Genomic DNA, 21,778 nt, shown 5'->3' with positions numbered 1-21,778 from the left:
ATTCCCATATATTTTTGGATATGTTAGATATTCCACTAGTAGAATGTTCTTGTCATAATTACTGTTCCTGTTGGTTACAGATTGCATTTTCCAGCACCTTCTATTGCATTCTCCATTTTCTAAAACACATTTAGGCCCCTTTCACACTAACGTCCCGTTCAGGCCCGCCTGTCAGTTTTTCAGGCGGACCTGAACGGGTGCTCCATAGAGGTCTATGGAGCGTCGGATGTCAGCGGTGACATGTCCGCTGACATCCGACCCGCTCCGATCCGAAAAAGTGTGACGGAGGAAAAAGCTATTTTTCCATCCGTCTGCGGATCGGATCGGATGACGACGGGCACTGCGGTCCGTCGTCATCCGATCTCCCATAGGGGAGAGCGGCGCTGTGACAGGTCCGTCCCTGCACAGTGTGCGGAGACAGACCTGTCATCTCCCTGCTCAGCGGGGATCGGCGGAGTGATCCCTGCTGAGCAAACGGACATCCACGGGGCGGATCAGAACTGATCCGCCCCGTGTGAAAGGACCCTTAAAGTGGAATAAAACCCTCCTATACTTTACAGCCAAGGAAGCTGCAATCTTAAGCTGGCTATACACTGTTGCTGTTCTTTTTATTTTGTTCAGCCAGCAGGTTGGCTGTTCCATCTGCACAGATGAATTGGATGGTGGAGTCTTTTCTGCCGGAACATTGTATTCTGACAGCAGCACCCACAGCTGTCAGAATACACTGAGCAGTGCCTTCAACTCATTGGCTGCAGCCACTGATTGAGAAGAATATTTCAACATGTCCCCTTCAATCAATTGACTTCTGTCAAGCAGGGAATTCCATACACTGATGGAAATTTGGAAGGCTGATAAAAATTCAGTTGGCTTTTAAGCCCATATATTGCTATCTTATTGTGCCTTTTTAACTATGCACACCTATATTAAATGCCCGTACAAATCTTCAGATAACACCATGGATTCGGGATCAACAAATTCTATATCGGTTCTGCTGCAGCGAGATACCTGTATATAATGTCTTGCACACTGTATTTTGATCCCAACCACTCACTTTATGGCTAAAGCATATTGATCTTATGCATGAAATATAATTTGCATGTTATACCTTCTTGTCAAGGTCGTTTTACAATGTTTACATGATTCATCTTGACTTTTTGTTTAACGATTGAATGTTTGATTGTATAAATTTAATAAAATTTCTCCCAAAAAAATAAAAAATTCAGTCGGCTCTGCAGAACTGGCAAGATTTCGGTCAGTGTATGGCTAATTTTAGCCTATGGTTGCCATGGTGCTGCACATGTGATCAGTTATGCCACCGGCCATTTGAAGGTTTTTGACAGTTTGGGTAGGAGAACTAATGTGATAATTATTTACTGTTTTGGGAAACAGTTAAATAGATGGATTATTTCTGACTTAAAAATACAACAGGGAGAATGGGACACCACTGGCACAAAGAAATGTAAGAAACCGTAATAGGGTTTAACTCTCTAGCATCTACTAAAAACTGAAATGCAGTTTTGTTTGGGTTGTTTTTTTTTTAATAACAAACATGTCCATACTTACCACCTCTGTGCAGGGGTTTTGCAAAGAGCAGCTCAGATCCTCCTCTTCTCGGGTCCCTCTTTGGCTCTCCCGGCCCCTCCCTCTTGTCGAGTGCCCCCACAGCAATCAGTTTGCTATGGGGGCACCCGAGCCAAGCTGCAGCTCTGTTTTCATTCAGACATGGAGCTGCCATTCAGCCCTGTCCCCTCTCTTTGCTGATTGGCTAACTGACTTTAATTGATAGCAGCAGGATCCAATGGCAGCACTGATGTGTCTCAGCCAATCAGAAGGGAGAGTCCTGGAGTGACTTGTGGACATCGCTGGACAGAGGGGGCTCAGGTAAGTGTTAGGGGGCTGAGGGGGGCTGCTACACACAGAGGGCTTTTTATCTTAACCACTTCAATACCAGGCACTTAACCACTACAATACAGGGCACTTTCGCCCCCTTCCTTCCCAGTCCAATTTTCAGATTTCAGCGTTCTCGCAATTTCAATGACAATTGCGCGGTCATGCTACGCTGTGCCCAAATTAAATTGTTATCATTTTGTTTGCACAAATAGAGCTTTATTTTGGTGTTATTTATTAACGACTCTGTTATTTATTTTTTGTGATATAAGCGAAAAAAGAGCGGAAATTTGGAAAAAAAAAACAATATTTTCTTCTTTATATTTTAAAAGAAATCCAATAACATCGAAATTTTGTCATAAATTTAAGCCAAAATGTATTCTGCTACATGTTTTTGGTAAAAAAAAATTTGGTTAAGTGTATAATAATTGGTTTGTGTGATCACGGACATATGTACACAAATGATCATGTACATATGTGTGCAGGTGATCACGGACATATGTGTACAGATAATCATTGGGACATGTGATTTTAGTGGGACATATGTGGGGGTCATGTTTTTATTATTAGGGACATGTGTTTTTAATATTTGGGGACATGTGTGTTTTGGGGACATTGTGTTTATACTGTGTTGTGTGTTTTACACTAGACTGGTGATCAGTGAGTAAAAAGCTGTAAAAAACAGCTCATACTCACTGATCATCAGCCGGCTGCAGCGATCTGCTCTCCTCTCCTCAGCGATGACTTCCGTGTGAGGAGAGGAGGAGCCGATTGCCTAGCAACCGGCTGTTTGTTTACATCACATGACGGCCGTGATTGTACACGGGCGTCATGTGATCAGGAGGGCCAATCACAGAGCCCTCCTGCCGATCCTAGATGCGCCATATCCGGGTGACACGGGCGCATGGGGATCGCGCCACTGCGCTGGCACGTGCGCGCGCGATCCCCCTACTTCTGATGGACATTCAGGAACGTCCACTCAGAAGTAGAGAGCTCCCATCCGGCCGTATATGTATATTGGCCGGGTGGGAAGTAGTTAAACACCTTCCCGCCCAGACCAATTTTGAGCTTTCAGCGATGTCGCACTTTGAATGACAATTGCGCGGTCATGCTACACTGTACCCAAACTAAATTTTTATCATTTTGTTCCCACAAATAGAGCTTTCTTTTGGTGGTCTTTGATCACCTCTACGGTTTTTATTTTTTTGCTAAACAAATAAAAAAGACCGAAAATTTTGAAAAAAAACATTTCTTTTTGTTTCAGTTTTAAAACTTTGTAAATAAGCAAGTTTTCTCCTTCACTGATAGGCACTGATGGGGCTGCACTGACAGGCACTGATAAGGCGGCACTGATAAGGCGGCAATGATGAGCACCGATGAGGTGGCACCAATGAAGTGGCATTGATGGGCACTGATATGTGGCACTGCTAGGCAGCACTGATGGGCACTGATAGGTGGCACAAATTGGCACTAATAAGTGGCATGGATTGGCATGGATAGGCGGCATGGATGGGCATGGATAGGCAGCATGGATGGGCATGTATAGGCGGCACGGATGAGCATGGATGGGCACTGATAGACGGCATGGATGGGCACTGATAGGTGGCATGGATGGGCACTGATAGGTGGCACCGATGGGCCCTGATAGACGGCATTGTATTGTACTAATGGATGCCAATCAGTGCCAAACAATAATGCATGCCAATCAGTGATGGCCATTGTGGGCACTGATTGGCATCCATTGTGAGCACTGATTGGCATCCATTGTCGGCACTGACTGGCATCCCTGGTGGTCTAGGTTGGCATACCTGGTGCTGGGCATCCCTGGTGGTCTGGTGGCGTCCCTGGTGGTCCAGTGTGGGTACCCTCAGGGGGGCTGAGCTGATAATCAATCAGTACAGTCCCCCCCTGTCAGAGGAGCAGCCGATAGGCTCTCCTCTACTCGTGTTTGACAGACGTGAGTGAGGAAAAGCCGATCAACGGCTCTTCCTATTTACACTGTGATCAGCCGTGATTGGACACGGCTGATCACATGGTAAAGAGTCTCCGTCGGAGACTCTTTACCATGATCATAGTTACGGGGTGTCACACTGACACCCTGCAACAACGATCGCCGCCATGTGCATCCCCAGGGGCACGCAGCGGCTCAATATCCTGAGGACGTCATATGACGCCCGGTCAGGATTTTTAAACCACTTTGTCGCTGTCATTTTGCTATATGGCGGGGGACAAGTGGTTAAAGCATAGAATGAATTAGAATAAAAAAAAACTTTCTGACTTTAGAACTCCTTTAAGTGTAACTATGGCCAAATTAAAAAATGACACAAGACTGGTTGATGTGACCCGGAGGGGGGAGAAGTGACCTTCAGTTTTATCACCACAGGGGGCTGACTAGATACAAAACCAAACAGACTTATAAGGGCTGTGGCCTCGTGGGACCCTGGACACATAACACCAGACCTCACAAGGCTAAGACCCAGATAAACCATCTCCTCTCCTGCCCTGACCACAATGACTAATGGGGGACATGATGCAGACCATGAGCACTCAGGGCTGAGGACCCGGAAATTAAATTGAAATAAATTGGGTAGATGGTAACATCGCTGCCTCCTCATTTCCCCCTCTTCTTTGTTTTTCTCCCGTTCTAAGGCTGGCAGACTTCAGTTGGGGCATGTATAGTATATTAAGTTGTCATACTCCCGATGAGATACCCGGCCTTTCTTGTTCTCGCTCTTTATTTACTTACTGTTATATACATATATGTTTAGGGTAGATGTTAGACTATGTCATCAAGCTGCGAGGACTGGGCTGACCGGGAGAACCTCTCTCGGTCTACTCTCACCTCTTCCCCAGAAGGACGAAGCATTTTTCCTGGTAAGAACTAGGACGTGCTTTCTTGCAAATTGATTTGTTTGCACTTATCTTACAGACAGAAGGTTTCAACTGTCCATTACCCGTCATTTTTGACGGTTCATATATTTTCTTCCACTACTTCTCTCTCTTCTGAACTTTCACCCTTATCTACCCACTCTAACCCCGCTTTATTCCCCCATTTCCCTTCCTCCCCCACCCCGTTCTCCTTCCCTGACCCCCCTTAAACCCGGGTGGCAATGGACTCCATTAATATCTATTCACTAAATGCAAAGGGCCTTAACGTACCCGAAAAGCGCCGTATACTGTTAAATTACCTTAAAAGAGCCCACATTGATGTAGCATTCACTCAGGAGACACACTTCAGGTCAGAAAATCTCATCTACCTCAAAAAACGTTATTTCCCACATGCATACCATGCTATTAATGCAACTGCCAAATCCAAGGGAGTCCCTATACTGATATTAGGGGCGGTACCATGGACATGCAGCGAGACCTTGGTAGACCCTGAGGGTCACTATGTTTTCATTAAGGGATTATTAAGGGGCACGACCCTAGCCACTGTATATGCCCCTAATGACCAACAAGATGCCTTCCTCCACTGTACATTAAACGTACTCACAGAATTTACAGTCAGCTGATTCTGGGGGGGCATTAACGTACCTCTGGCCCCTACGGTTGCCACCTATTCGAGCACCTCCTCTCTATTTACAGGCACTCATAAACCGGGACCTACACGACACCCAACTGATAGACATATGGAGGCTGCACCACTCCGGGAAACGAGATTACACCTTTTACTCATCTCCATACAAAGTGTACTCGAGAATAGACTACTACTTTATCCCCCATAGTCAGCTAGAAAGTTGATATAGGCAAGATCACATGGTCGGATCATGCTCCCATCACCACGAGCTATTGTTTGTCATCATCTAAATATTGAAGACTAAACGAAAGTCTGCTACAGACACCAGTAGTCATGATGGACATCAAGGCCGAGCTTCAGCATTACTTTTAAACCAATGATACTGCAGACTGTGACCTTGGTATTTTATGGGAGGCCCACAAAAGTGTTATAAGAGGAGTGTTCATTAACCACTTCCCGACCAGCGCACGACGATGTACGTCGACAGAATGGCACGGGCAGGCATATTGGCGTACATGTATGTCCAATATTCGTTGCCGCCGTGCCATCGGGAGCGTTCCGCCGGCGGCGCGCTCCCGCGCTGGTCAGGACCCCCGTGAGTCCGGCCGCGGGCATCCCCGCGATCGTCTCACGGAGCGGCCGAATGGAGGAAATGCTGTATAAACAACATTTTTCCATTCTGCCTAGCAACTAGTGACGCTGATCTCTGCTCCATGTGATTGGAGCAGAGATCAGTGTACACTAAATGAAAGCCCAACCCCCCCACAGTTAGTAACACACCCCTAGGAACACTTAACCCCTACACTGCCACCCACTGGTTAACCCTTTCACTGCCAGTGTCATTTACACAGGAATCACTGCATTTATATAGCAGTGATTACTGTATAAATGACAATGGTCCCAAAAATGTGTCAAAAATGTCCAATGGGTCCCCCACAATGTCGCAGTCACAATAAAAATCGCAGATCGCCGCCATTACTAGTAAAAAAAAAAAATAATAAAAAATTATTAATAAAAATGCTATAAAACTATCCCTATTTTGTAAACGCTATAACTTTTGCGCAAACCAATCAATAATCGCTTATTGTGATTTTTTTTACCAAAAATATGTAGAAGAATACGTATCGGCCTAAACTGAGGGAAAAAAAAATTTTTTTATATATTTTTGGGGGATATTTATTATTACAAAAAGTAAAAAATAATGCGTTTTTTTCAAAATTATCGCTCTATTTTTGTTTATAGCGCAAAAAATAAAAACCGCAGGGGTGATCAAATACCACCAAAAGAAAGCTCTATTTGTGGGAAAAAAAGGACGTTAATTTTGTTTGGGAGCCACGTCGCACGACCGCGCAATTGTCAGTTAAAGCGACGCAGTGCCGAATCGCAAAAAGTGGTCTGGTCTTTGACCAGCAAATTGGTCCGGTCTGAAAGTGGTTAAACACGGCGAGCATATAAAAAGAGAAAGAGAACACTTACTGATTGAACTTCTTCATAAGATACACAACTTAGAATTAAAACACAAAACAACACCAGTCGCCTCTCTGGAAGCAGAACTGATGTCCCTCAGAAAACAAACAGTAGATTTGTTACATTATAAAGCCAAAGCAAATTTGCTGAAAACTATCCTATGAGTCGGGAAATAAGTGTGGGAAACTACTTGCCAAAGCAGTTAGGAACCACGACTTAACGCATATATTCCCTAAATCATAGATTCATCAGGACAAAAGAAGACCACATCAACTCAGATAGCGACAGAATTCAGGGATTATTACACGTCTCTCTATAACCTATCCAGTCAGACCTGCAAACAAAATAAAACAACAATAAATGACTACCTCTTAGCATCCCAGATTCCCCAACTATCAACGGAAATAAGGGCAGGACTGGAAGACCCCATTACTATGGAGGAGTTCAGCGGTGGGAGGGATGAAACCAGGAAAAGCTCCGGGCCCGGATGGGTTTACCTTATAGTACTACCAAACTCTCCTGCCACTCCTAGGCCCTCACATGGTGAGGATGTTTAATGGTCTAGGCGATGGTGCTCCTCTTCCTAGAGACACCCTGAGAGCACACATATCCCTCATACCAAAAGACCTGGCGGCGTGTGGTAGCTATATGCCAATATCCCTCCTGAGTGAGCGTAGACCTTAAACTATTCACGAAGGTGCTGGCCAATAGACTAACCCAGTTCATGCCAGACCTAATTCACTTAGATCAAGTGGGGTTTATCCCTGCCCGGGAGTCAAGGGATAACACCACCAAAGTTCTCAACCTCATCCATATAGCTACCACAACTAAAACACTGTGCGCCTTTCTTAGCACATGCGCTGAGAAGGCATTTGACCGCATCAACTGGATTTTTCTGACATCAGTCCTCAAACAAATTGACCTAGGACATAAAATGCTACAGTGAATTAACAGTATCTACTCCATACCCACAGCCCAGGTCAAAGCCAATGGAATCCTTTCGGACTTATTCACAATAACGAATGGCACTAGGCAGGGATGCCCACTTTCACCCCTCCTTTTTGCCCTAGCCTTAGAACCTTTTTTATGCACTGTGCGATCAAACCCCCGATATATCGGGCGTGACAGTAGAAGGAACCCAATACAAAATCTCTGCCTACGCAGATGACCTCATGTTTTCTCTAACTAATCCTGTGGTGTCATTACCAAACCTCCTCAAGGAATTTGATAGATATGGAAATCTTGGTAATCTAAAGATAAATTTTGATAAATCGGCAGCAATGGGGATTAATATAGTAGTATAGTAGTATAGTAGATTGAGCTCGCTAAAATCACAGTTCAGATTTAAATGGTCGGATGCCTCCCTTAAATACCTAGGAGCCCTGATCCCCAATGACTTAAAACGTTCCTTTAACCTTAACTTCCCACCCCTGTTGATTAGGACCCAGTTACTACTTGAGGACTGGAACAAAGGACTTCACTTCTGGTTCGGCAGGTGTAATCTGCTTAAAATGTCGATACGTCCGAAATTCTTGTACTTATTTCAAGCCCTACCAATCAGAACCCCACCTCAATACTTTAAAAAAATGCACTCCTTCTTTATCAAATTTATCTGGGCAAATTCGAAACCTAGGCTACGTAGGCACTATTTAACTCTACCCAAACATTATGGAGGACTAGCCCTACCAGACTTGAAGAATTACTATTTGGCCGTTCAACTAGGCAGAATAATAGATTGGAATCAGCACAGTAAGAACAAACTGTGGACACAGCTAAACCAGGCAAAGGCCGAGGCTGCACTGAAAGGAGCGGTTTGGTGCTTTGACCAACTGCCTCCAATGCTGAGGTCACACCCTGTGATAAGCACAACCCTCCAGGTAAGTGCATCCACAATTTTCGCAACCTCCCTCTCCACTAGTAACTCCCCTCCTTACCCTATCCTGGGTAATCCTGTCTTTCCTCCAGGTCTGGAATGAGCGGGATATGAGACACTCACATCAACTGGCAGGGATAGAGCCTCGCATTTACTAGTAGACAATAATTGGCCCTCTGTACAAGCCCTGATTGCTGATAATGGTCAATTCCAATCGTCATTCTGGAAAGCAATACGATTGCACCACTTCCTACACTCGATTCCCCACCAGACACAATTTAACCGCGACCTGATGACTTTCAAAGACTATTGCAAGGACGTGGGAGATTTACCCCAAGTACAATCTAAAACATATGCCCTACTCAACTCCGCCCCAGAACAACCTGATCTGACATTCATACAAAAATGGGAAACCGACCTACAACGCCAGTTTACTAGTGTCCAAAAACAAACAATCATTAGAGTCTCCCTGAAAACATCTATTTGCACAAAGATACAGGAACTTAATTAAAAGATCCGGACCAGATGATACTATACCACTAACAGGCTACACAAATATTTCCTGGCCACCTCAGATAAATGTTGGAGGTGCCAAACAGATAAAGGGATGCTCCTCCATATCTTCTGGTCTTGCCCTCTCCTTCAGCACTTTTGGACGATGGTCCGGGCGCTTACTCAAAAATTCACGGATTACACGATAAGCGATGACCCAGCTGTCACTCTACTACATGCCACTACAATCCTGACACGGAAGTACAAAAAGTCGATAATACGGCACCTATTAAATGCAGCCAAATCTTGCATCCTACTTTTGTGGAAGAAAAGTTTGCCTCCGACTGTAGGGTTGTGGCTACGCAGAGTGGAGGAGATCAGGAGGTTGGAGGACTTACAGCACAAAATAAGCAAGAACAACACTACCAGGCATGGATACACTGGAGTATATTCATATACTCCAAGGAAGGAATGGCTATTCTTGCCACTTGATGGTGAAGCATGACAGAAGACACTACACCCAATACGCCCGGGCCTACACCCCCATGTCACCCCCCCTTCCCTACCCTTTCATCCCTCCTGACTCTCTCTACCCCCTCCCTTTTTTCTTTTCATCCCTTCTTCCACTCTCTGGGGAATTTTTAAGTTCCCAACTGTTTGGTTTTGGAAATTACCCTCTAATGTAGTGGAACTCAGGGACCGCACGGTTCAATCAGATTTACGATTACAAAGATGTGGTGATAAAAGATATCCATTTAAATTCACCTTCATTTACTTCCTTGCAGTAAATACTAATCACAAAAGGTGAACATCCAAACACAAGTATCGATGTGACTGTTATTAATATATCATGTACCCACCTGTAAACATCAACTATGATGATGAGAACTGTTGATTCTTTGTTTACTTCCTTTTTTCTGGAAAATAATAAAACTTATATTTGGGGAAAAAAAAAGATACAGTCTGTCATTAGCATTAACACGGCAGTCTTTGTTTTTCTGAGTCCATCCTGTAACATAGTTTGTGCCCTGGTTATTTGGACAGTAAGTGTTTTTTTTCTAACTTTCTTTAACCAAGCTGTCTGGCAAAATTGGCAGTCAGAGGTTTAAGAAAAACTATTTACCACTGACAGGGGTCAGCATTTATTCATTTACTGTATGTAAAAAATGTATCTCAAAAGGAAAAAAAACTATTGTTGCAACTCAGGGTAGGCAACTGTTGCCCCTAAAGGTGTTGTAGAACGTCATGTCACACAAGGCATTGCAAAACTGATAGTTACAAGCATGACTCCCAGAGGCATGATGGGACTTGTATTTCTCCAACAGCTGGGGGGGTTGCAGTTGCCCACCCCTGCTGTAACTAAATAATACATTTTAGCTGCAATTAGGTTTTAAATTATTAGTCACATGTAAAGTCCATCTAAATCTACTAGGTTATACAACATTACCCTCTCCATAGATTTACAATGATGATGTCCAAAAGTGGCCTTGGTGCTCCTCTATAGATACTGTGGAAGAGTGAATGCAGTCACCTTAAGACAGGAGGGGTGTTAATGGCTGATCATCAGATGAAGAGAAAGGAATTAAAGACTAAAAAGAAAACTAATGCAGTTACTACATCCAATGATTAGTAAGCTACAATATACTGTATTATATTTTTGATTTTTTTTAAGGCTTCTTTAACATGACTGTTTACATGCAGCCACCAGATTCCAGTGGTAAATAGCAGTGGCCACTCAGTCCTCTAAAAACCAATGAGAGGCCAACAGTGGCCTCCAGTGTTTGTAGCCACACACAGAGTGATTACCTGCTATTAGGGATAGATTTCCGACCCTGGACACATCTGGCTGCGTCCAGCCTTGGCCATCCATTTCTTACTGCAGGTAGTGGTGGTGGTGTGAAAGGTAGACATGTGGGGATTATTTCATTCCGAACTGAAATTCTGACACATTTTTAATTTATTAGGAAATTTGGATATATTTGAATTACAATAGTAAATAATTTAAACAAATTTTAAATAACAAATTAAATTCGCCCAAAATTCTATTTGAAAAGAAATTCAAAAACGAATAAACGAAACAAAATGATTACCAAAAACAAATTTAATGAATTTACCTAAATGAAAGTATTTAAATAGCGAATTGAAATGAAACTAAATGCATATTCTCATTCTACACATGTCCAGTGAAAGAGGCCTTAGCGTCTAAAGTAAACCTGTGTTGACTGTGTTTTTGAACGCAAATAAAATTGTGCACAATGCTATTTGCAACTATATAGTAGATTTAGTAATCATTGTGCCACCCCAGGCAGAGAATATTTTTGTAGGACTGTGTTCTATGTAGTATTTTGCTGCAAAAGCTAATTGAATGAATGGGTGGGGGGGCGGTATCGATTTAATAGTAAATTAGCCTAAAATATTAAATGGTATAATAATGTTTCTAATATATCTTTCAGATGCCCCTCCTACTTATACAAAGAAGGTGTCACTGAACCTGCAGATATAGAAGTGGAGGAATGACAATTAAATAAGAACATGATTTACCTTATGATCACCCAACAAGCATACGGAGGACAGCTACTGTTGGAAGATTCTAAACATCTAGGTTAATAAAATGTTTAAACTATAGAGTAAAGTCATAAGGCAGCCTTTCTCAACTTTTTTAACACATAGGAACCCTTGAAATAACTTTCTGGTCTAAGGGAACCCCTGCTAACACTTACTTTATGGTCAGTGGGAAGCGTGCTTCTTACATTTGCTGGCAGTTGGAAGAACCTTCCCTCTTCTTACAGATAGGTAAAAACATCATTGGTGTCAGTGGTTACTTAATTAAGAGCTAGAAACTGCTCATTGCTGAAGGCCCTGGCATTGTTTGGAGGAACCCCCGGAGTTCCCTGGAACCCTACTTGAGAAAGGCTGTCATAAGCTAACATTAATGCATTGCTTCCTAGTATCGGAGTCATTGCTGTTAGAGTACAATATCTAAACATGTTTTAGAAGAACATTTATTATTATAGACATAAACAATAAAAACTACAAGAGATAACCATTAAGAAAATGTCATGGTTTTGCAAGAATAAATATAGCCATTGATGGTTAAGTGTTACCTTAAAAAATTATTTTCATATTCTTATAACAATAATCTGTTGTCAGTGCTTCTTTAACTGTTAACAAGTATTGTTATTTGGATGCTGGTCATACAGTAAGCAATATTGCTGCAATTGTACCCAGTTTAAATGGAGTTGGTGTTGATGTCTTGATCCACCCAATTACATATAAGTGAGAGCTGCAAGAATGTGTTTTTTCACTGCCACAGAATTGTCTAATGTATGGCCATTTTCATGTACAGCTGTAGCAGGACCAGATTCCATCATTAGAACCTGTAGGCACATGCTTCTGTGAACATCTTTCTGCCATGATTAACTGTTCTGCATAAAATATTTTCTTGTTTTACTGCTCCTTACCCAGGTTAGAATATATCAAATATGTAAATAAATTAATATGAGATGACTCTATTGGGAAAAAGTGTTACTGATAGCTATAAAAGAAAAAGCTACATCTTTTCTTCTGCTGCCTATAGGCACACGCCTACTGTGCAAAATGGGAAATGTCCATAACTATAATGAAAAAAATGTGTCCTATGATTTTCCCTTTAGCACAAGTAATAGATCAAAGAACTTGACTATTTAATTGTTCCACAGTTGCTCTGTTTAGAATCAGAGCCGGCATACAATGATAATATGTTTTTAAGCTTATCAAAATTGATATTCCTTATTGCGGTGGTTAAATCGAAGCTGTCAGAATATCAATATGGGAGCTGACATTTCAAGCTTGGATTTTAAGAGTGGAAGCTCCTGATCTCCCATCCTTGTCCTTGCTTCATTCTTTAGTTAATCAGTAACCTGGAGTATGCAGCTAGTGAAGTTGGAACTCCTGATCTCCTTACTTGCTCTTAGTCAATGACTTGCTAAAAGATAAAGCAAGGATTAGAAGACAGCCACAGGGTTTTTAGCTCAGTAAAACTCCTAAAATTCCTAAAGTTCTTAAAATAAAGGGAAAAAACTGACAGAGCAATATAGTGCACATACCTCTATCGGCTGCAGTTATTTTTTCTGTTGACATGTTGGAGCTTGATATTAAGCACTACCCATCACACATTCCTACTGGCCCATCACTATGACGGCAGCCTCACTAGCCAATAGGAATGTGCAGAAGGCAGGAAAAAGTGGGCAACCAAACCTTTGCTAGTCGGAATAGCTCAGAATTGGACTGGGACAGGAGGCTGCTAGGTGTGCGCATTTTATACCTGCAGTTTTATTTTTTTATTTATTTGTAATAAACAATAAAGAAACGTAATGAGGCAAGTGATTTTTAGGACATTTGTCCGAAAAAAAATTATAAAAAGTTAATTCATCAAAGCTTTTTTTGAATTTTGCTATAAATCTTCTATGTTCTGTATAAATTATTATTATTATTTTTTTTAAAACGTGCATTTTTTCCAAATCAGAATGAAGTTCTATATCAATTATTATTATATATAATTTTACATATTGTTTGTTGTTACATTTTTTTTCTTTATTAGGTGTTCATTTTATTCTCTAATGCCTTTGAGGAGGTTTCTCCATAACATGCAATAAAATCTTAACCAAAATAATGTCTTATTACTTGTTGAAGAAATGTCCCTTCAATTCCTGTCCCATAGCCATTTAAGTATTAAAGGGAAACTTTTCCCTAATGGTAACACAGGTAGAAATAAGTCAGAGATCTAACCATGTTTCTCCCTATCAAAAACTTTATAAAAAAGCTTTAAATAGGGTGTCAAAAACAGTGTAAAACATTATGTACACTCCTATTTGAACTACCCCATCCATTTTGAAGCCAGATATTCATTAAATGCATAAACTTGAATATCTGATTTGAGAAGACTAAGGTAGCTGTATCTAAACTATGGGCCAGTTTTCCACTTATGATATATGTTCCTCACATGCACTGCAACTGGTCTGGTCATTTAGGAGAGGCATCAATTGTTACCCAGCACTAAAGCTACTGTAGCCCTGCTGAAGAGATTTGTGAATACCAAATAACAAGGGGTCTTATATATAATTACCCTTTCTATAAGATAGGAATACAAATCTGGGATGATTCTGACAACTGGCAAACCTAACGAAAATTAAATAAAAGTAGTTATCTATTGTCAAAAATATAAAATGTAATTCTGTACATCCAAAACAAATAAAAAATAAACATGAATTATATAACACAGAAAAAGTACTCAGAGGTTTTTGTGAAACTTTGCAGAGTACTTTTTTGCATTATGAAACATTTTTTTCAGAAGTTGCCTGGCACGATTTGGGATGACTTTTTTTAGTAAGGTCATTTTGATAAAAATTGAAATCAGATACTTAGAATGCATCATAAGCAGAAACTGAAAGGACTGACTCAACAATTTGCACAAGTCAAGCATAACGAACAAGATACCAGTACAGCTGTCCATCACTTTTCGCTTTGTGTTTATCAGAAAAAATGCCCTAGTAAATAGCATAAATTATTTTTGGGAGACAGATCTGTCATCCTTTAGTATTCTGAGTTATAATACTGGGTTTATAAAAAAGTGTTGGTGATTTGTATATGTATAGTAGAAAATTGTAATAATAATTTAATATATGGGCAATTTACATCAGCCTGTGGCATGTGCAGTAGGTCACCTCAAATGATTTAGAAATACAAATCATTCCTATATTACACCTACTAGCAACATACCCTTTTTTATCTAAATGGTTATCTGTTGAAATTAAAAATTAAAGTCTAATTTATTCAACCCACATGCCATAAATCAGACTAATAAAATTAACCATATATTGACACATTCATGCTTTTTAAAAAGTTATTGGGTACTATGGGCTACAGCTCATTGTATAGCAATATTGCTAACTGGTAAAATGTTGTCAACAGGACAGGAAGTGAGAGTAAATCTCTTTATTGGAGCCCTGGACGTCAGCAAAAAAATCTGGCAGGGGTTCTAATCTTTCCCACTGTATAGAAAAAAAAAAGTAGAAAAAGTTTTGGCTGGACAGACACTTTAAATTCAATAGCAGATAAGGATAGATACCATCTGGGCAAAATGCTTTACCTACCATCAATTTTGTTTTAGCAGAACTGAACATCTTGTTGTTTTTGGCGAGTTATAGTATTATACTCAGCATTTGTGCATGGAAATATATTTAATTTACATTAAATCATATCTGTCTAAGATTGGTATAAATAGGGTATTGTATTGCATTGTTTTGTATTATACATTCTTTCAGTCTATCACTGTTAGGTTTAATTTCGTATCTCACTGATATTTAAATTCTTTTTCATCAATACAGTATGGGTCAGCTTCAGTCTGTCAAAAGCCAATAACCATATTTGTGTTTACCACTATCTAAATAGTCTATGATTTGGACAGGCATTGTTGCCAATTTTAAGTGAATCTGTCAAAATCTCTGTGGGAGAGCAGATTGGGACATTGCAGAAATCAACTTCACTTTTTAAATTAAAGTTGTGAACAATGACACCAAGATGCAGAGTTGGAGCTCCAAGCACTACTCTGCCTGGACAACACTGCTAAATATTGAACATAGTCATACCCCTAATGTATAATTATACTGGAACATCAACTTGTGTACTAGCAGACAAAGGGGTAGCTTTGTCAACTTTGCTGTGCAAAATAAGAGATAGGAGACAGATTCACCATTTAAAGGTGAATCACCAATCACCATGAAAAGCTTCATTTATTAAACCGCTTTACTGCAATATAAAACATGTCTCTACATCACTGTAAAATATGCGATTTAAGTGGTTATATCTTTTAAACCCGCATTCCAGGAAAACCGCTAAATACACATATGAAATACAAACAGTGGATATAAAAAGTCTACATACCCCTGTTAACCGCTTTCCGACCACCTCACACAGATATATGTGGCAGAAGGGCACATACAGGCAGAGTAACGTACCTGTACGTTGCCCTCTAAGAGGCGGCTTGCGGGTGTGTGCCCGTCGGGAGCTCCGTGACTGCGATCGCGGGTCCCACGGACCTGATATCCACGGGGATAGCTAATGTAAACAAGCATCTCCCTGTTCTGCCTAGTGACACGGTCACTGATAAGCTCTCCCTTCCCCCCACAGTTAGAATCACTCCCTAGGACACACTTAACCCCTTCGCTGCCAGTGACATGTTTACAGTAATCAATGCAATTTTTTAGCATCGATCACTGTATTAATGCCAATGGTCCCAAAAATGTGTCAAAATTGTCCAATGTGTCTGCCATAATGTTGCAGTCATGATAAAAATTGCAGATTGCCACCATTACTAGTCATCACAGGTTTCTGTGATGTAAAAAAATGTGACAAAGATAAATGAATGAATGAATGAATGACTGACTTATATAGCGCTACCTATATGAACTGAATCACCTCAGGGCATAAATGATTTCAGATCTTTTTCCACCTTTAATTTGATCTATAAAGTGTACAACTCAGTTGAACAATAAAATGAAATCTTTTAGTTGGAAGGAAGTAAAAATAAAAAACTAACATAATACGATTGCATAAGTGTGCACACCCTTAAACTAATACTTTGTTGAAGCACCTTTTGATTTTATTACAAAACTCAGTGTAGCGTGGTACTGTCTACTGTTGTTAAACAAGGACTTAGTATTCGTTGGCAGACACAGAACTACAGGGATGAGAAGCCATATGGAGTGCCGTGCATATGTACATATGCCAACCATTTTCATTCACTCATGCTGGAGCGCCTCTTCATATAGTGAACTTACTAAGGGCTGCTGAGCTGATCAGCTGTGCATTTCCTGTGTCCAATTTTAAAGGTCTGCCTCCAGTGGATGAGTCAAAACATAGCCAAAGTTCATAAACTGAAACAGATAGTCAGACAAGCCAAAATGTCAGGGAGGCAGAGATGAGCATAGTAGAACAGCAAGCAGGATCTGTAAGGAATGTTAGTCAAGAAAGTCTTTAACAGGAACACAGGAGAGCGTCTCTAGAGATGTGACCAAGGCGAAGGCAGAGATCATCTGGGCTGGACGGCTTAAGTAGGCCAGACTGACAAGCAGGATATCAACAGGTGAGTCACTGTGGAGAGAAAGGAGCTGGCAATTAGGCGACAGCTGAGCGGCCAGCTTTGAGAAGGAAGGGCTGAGCCTTGGCAGGAACCAGGTGGCTGAAGAGCACTGGGCAGGCTCTGAGAACTGGATCTCTGTATCGCTGGGTCAGCATATGGAGGCATAGCTGGGACATAAGCCAGGAGGCCGTCAACAGCCAGACAGAGCAAGTACTAAGACAAGAGGCAGAGGCGGAGGGTAGGACACAGGCTGGGTTAAGTATACAGATGGACAGCAAGGTACAGGAACAGCAGGCAGAAGCAGAGTCAAACACAAGCTGGGAACAGATAGGCAGGCAAAGGTCAAGGAGAAGGTTCAGCTGTAGCCGGGTCAAGACACAGAGAGCTGGAACAGATCAGGTAAGCAGGCACTCAGCAATGTTCACGTGTCAGTGTTCAGTTTAAATAGGCTTACCAATACAAGCCTCTTTGTAAACACACTGGTGTGCCCGTGCTTGTGCGCAGATGCACGTCTGTTAGCCAGACTTCTCTTACACTGAGACAGAAGTACAGTTAAATCACACTTGTTTAATAATAATAAAAAGGTAAACAGAGTAAGCATAGTCAAAACATAGCCAGAGTTCATGAACCAAAACGGATAGTCAGAGAAGCCAAAATGTTAGGGAGCCAGAGATGAGCGTAGTACAACAGCAAGCGGGATCTGGAGCCAGAAGGAATGTCAGCCAAGCAAGTATTTAACAGGAACCCAGGAGGGCATCTCTAGAGATGTGACCAAGGTGAAGGCAGAAATCATCTGGGCTGGATGGCTTAAGTAGGCAGGACTGATGAGCAGGATATCATCAACAAGTGAGTCACTGTGGAGAGAAAGGAGCTGGCAATTAGCCGACAGCTGAGTAGCCAGCTTTGAGAAGGAAGAGCTGAGCCCAGCCTTGACACAAGGGAACTGCACCAACATGTTTCACCCACGGCCATATGGCTTTTATCAGGGTGAGGTCTCAGTGAGTTCACCATATGAAGAGGAGCTCCAGCATGAGTGAATGAAAATGTCTGGCACCTGTGCATATGCAATGAACATTAAGTCCTTTTTCCACCTTGCCGGAGTCCTGAACCTTGGCTAGACCTGTCATATGGTCTAGTGAAGAGTATCACGCTACACTGTTAGCAAGTAGGATCAACAGGTCAGACTACATGCGAACAGACATTATATGATTATTATCACTCTGCATTAATGGAACTGTTTGGATTTAAGCCATTAAGCGTAATACTCATGTTCACATTCAGCTTGGACATTGATTGCAATCACATGCACCAATCCTATAAGTCTGTTAGTTTCTAAGGTCTGTTGAGACTCCACTGCGTTCTGCATTTATTACCGAATCACCTGACTGGGTTTATGACTACCATGTATGGATCCTATGTGGGCTTAGATGCCTGTTACTAAGGCACACAGCACCTCATTGGCTAGACTTTCTGGTCTCAGTTCTTGAATCTGCAGAACTGTATGCGGCTGCTCTGCCCATCCCTCCCCCTGCCCAATCACAGGGCACTTTATATTATATTAACCCATTTACAAAATACAAAGCCTTCTGTGAATGGGCAGCAGAGGAAAGGGGCAGGCAGAGGTGCTGCTGTATAAGAGGAAAGCTTCTCTCCTGTCAGCGTGCAGGCAGTATAGTGATAAATGTACTCCCGATACTGTAAATTAAACATTTTTAAATAGCAAAAAAAAAAAATCATTTGCAAATAAAAGAGATAAGTCCATGAGGTGGCATACAGCTCGTGGACTTAACCCTATAGCAAGCCAGCAGACTTTAGCAGATTTTCCTGGAATTCAGCTTTAATTGCTTGTTAAATTCAGGAGGTTGTAGAAGAGATTGCAGCTTGAAAATGCTTAGTACAGATTTTTTTTTTTTACATTTTTTACTGAGCTAAAATACAACTCATTAATTATAATGTGCCTATCCACACAGGTGCGTAAATAAGCGCCATGCATTCTTCAGTAAAAAAAAAAAAAAGACAAACCTGCTTTTTTAGTCAGTAATTTACACCTCATGTGCAAATGCATGCAAATGTGTTTTAATACATGTGAATGTGCACAAATGCACCCAAATGCCCATTTACATATTGTGCAGAATAAGAACGCAGGAATGCGTTTTTGCGTGAAATTGTGCGAATGCATAGTCGTGAATATGCGCAAATACATACAAGAAAAAGTAGATGCTCAAACAGGAGTATCATGTGCAAGAGGCCTTAGTTATCTATTTTCTTACTACAGTAGGTTCCCTCCAGTGATGCAATATCCCTTAATTGTATGTGGGAGATGCACACTGAGAGTTTTTTTTTTTTTTTTTTACAGATTATAGAGTTGCATTCGTTTGCCTGTCCCAAGGCTATTTATTTTAACAACAATCTTGTTATATGCTATTTACCCGTAAAACCTTACCCGTAGGACATCCAAAAGACGTGAGACTGCTGCCAGGTGCCAACAGCCCCAGCAGACTCACAGCTGTCACTCAAAGTGGTTGTAAACCCTTACAGACCACTTTAACCTACAGGTAAGCCTATATTAAGGCTTACCTGTAGGTGCAAGAAATAACCGTGTAGGTTAAGGAGATATTTTCCAAAAAACATGCACCAATGACGACAATGGCGCAAGCGCACTGAGCGTGCCGTTAGTGACGGCGATCATGCCGTCACTGACGGCTCCTGCGCACATGCAACGGAGTGACATCATCGCTGCTCCGGCTTCCTCTTTAAAGCGGAGCTCCACCCTAAAGTGGAACTTCCGCTCATTGGAACCCTCCGGCGCCACAATTGGCACCTTTCAGGGGGGGAGGGGGTGCAGATACTCGTGCAGTACAGGTATCTGCACCCACTTCCGGGCATAGATATCCGCAGAATCTGCGGATATTTACGCTACTTCCTGCGGGTCCCCTGCTGTCTGCTGGGAAACACATGGATCCCAGAGACAGCGGGGACTGTCCTTATTGCGCAGCGCGACTCGCGCATGCGCAGTAGGGAACCGGGAAATTAAGCCGCAAGGCTCCACTTCCTGATTCCCATACCCAAGATGGCAGCGGCAGCACCCGAGAGACGATCGAGAGATCGGCTTCGGGTGCCGACATCGCGGGCGCGCTGGGCGGGTAAGTGTCCTTGTTTTAAAAGTCAGCAGCTGCAGTATTTGTAGCTGCTGACTTTAAAAAAAAAAAAAACGGTGGAACTCCCGCTTTAATGACCCTCTATTGTATTGCCTCCTTTCTGTTCTCCCTGACTGATACATAAAAGGGTTTTTAGGGATGGATATAGGATGTTCGGCACCACAAAAAGTAATTAGACATGGCCAAAAGAGGTGAAGCTATGATATAGCAGGAGGGAAGGGGCTATGCTAGGGAATCGCTAGGGAATTGCAAGTTTGGCTATTTAGCAAGATTGAAAGCACATTGGGAGTTACAATAAAAAGAATTTAGGGAAAGGAAAAACATTGCGAGTAAAGCACTTAAAATACAAAATTTTTCTGTGCTTTTAATTGTAATTTGGTGACGGGTTCTCTTTAAGCGAAAAGCTACTTCGATGAACTATTGTAGTTGTCTGTCCAAGTTGCAGATGCAGGGGCTCCAAATACACAAAAACTATCACAAATCTTTTGCTTAATGAAAAGTAGCATGACTTGCAATTCTGTCAGTAATTTACTTGAAATTTCCTCTTTCAGGTGTTCAGATTACTGCTGCAATGTAACATTAATCCAATTAATGTGGTGCTGCATGTCCAAACACTCTTTTGCTGGTGACAGATTTCCTTTAAAATTGTACTATAGCATGTGCTGTGAAAAAGTTGAATATTTCCTACATTCAAAATATGTATATACTAGTAAAAAACACACATAATCTGCATCTGTATCCTAATGTATGTTATTTTATTGATGTTTTCTAGCACCTGGAATAGTATGTCCCTGTGCTGTTCTTTATTCCTGACAAATAAAAATTTATTTTTCTTAACAAAATGTGTGCATGTGAATTATTTTTGGTATTATTTTATAGTTTAGTATTTAGCTTGTATTTATATTAAAGAATATGTATAATATTTTTGTAGATATTTTTATTATTTACTTTTGCTTATCACTAAAACATTTTAGTCTGTCCATTCTGAAATACTGAATATAGATATTCCCTAATAACCAGTAAAACTGGCCATACATTAATAATTATTTTTTTCATTCAGCCAGTGGATTGAAAAAAAAAAAATGATCCAATTCCCCCTTTGTGGCTGGGGAATCACTCCTGCTGTGCTATTGTGTTCTGATTATGGGGAGCCTTCTCCTCTGTCAGAATACAATAATCATTGTCAACCACTTAAGCCCCGGACCAATTTTCAGCCAAAGGACCAGAGGTCTTTTTACAATTTCGCACTGCACTGCTTTAACTGG

General features: G+C 41.4%; 1 protein-coding gene across 1 annotated transcript in view; it reads left to right on the top strand.

Moving 5' to 3' along the window:
* Positions 1–21,355, top strand: part of LRRC2 (leucine rich repeat containing 2) — a 433,585-nt gene extending 412,230 nt beyond the window's left edge. The window contains exon 9 of the mRNA XM_077474787.1: positions 11,690–21,355. Within this exon, the coding sequence (XP_077330913.1) occupies positions 11,690–11,739 (50 nt within the window). The 3' untranslated portion in view covers positions 11,740–21,355. The remainder of the gene's footprint in view (positions 1–11,689) is intronic.
* The last annotated feature ends 423 nt before the right edge of the window (positions 21,356–21,778 follow it).

The sequence above is a fragment of the Lithobates pipiens genome, unplaced genomic scaffold (genome assembly GCF_037356315.1).
Source record: "Lithobates pipiens isolate NorthernLeopardFrog02 unplaced genomic scaffold, aLitPip1_a1.2 Scaffold_13, whole genome shotgun sequence".
Lineage (NCBI taxonomy): Eukaryota > Metazoa > Chordata > Amphibia > Anura > Ranidae > Lithobates > Lithobates pipiens.
The sequence above is the reverse complement of the archived record's forward strand: the minus strand, read 5'-3'. Positions and strand labels throughout refer to the sequence as shown.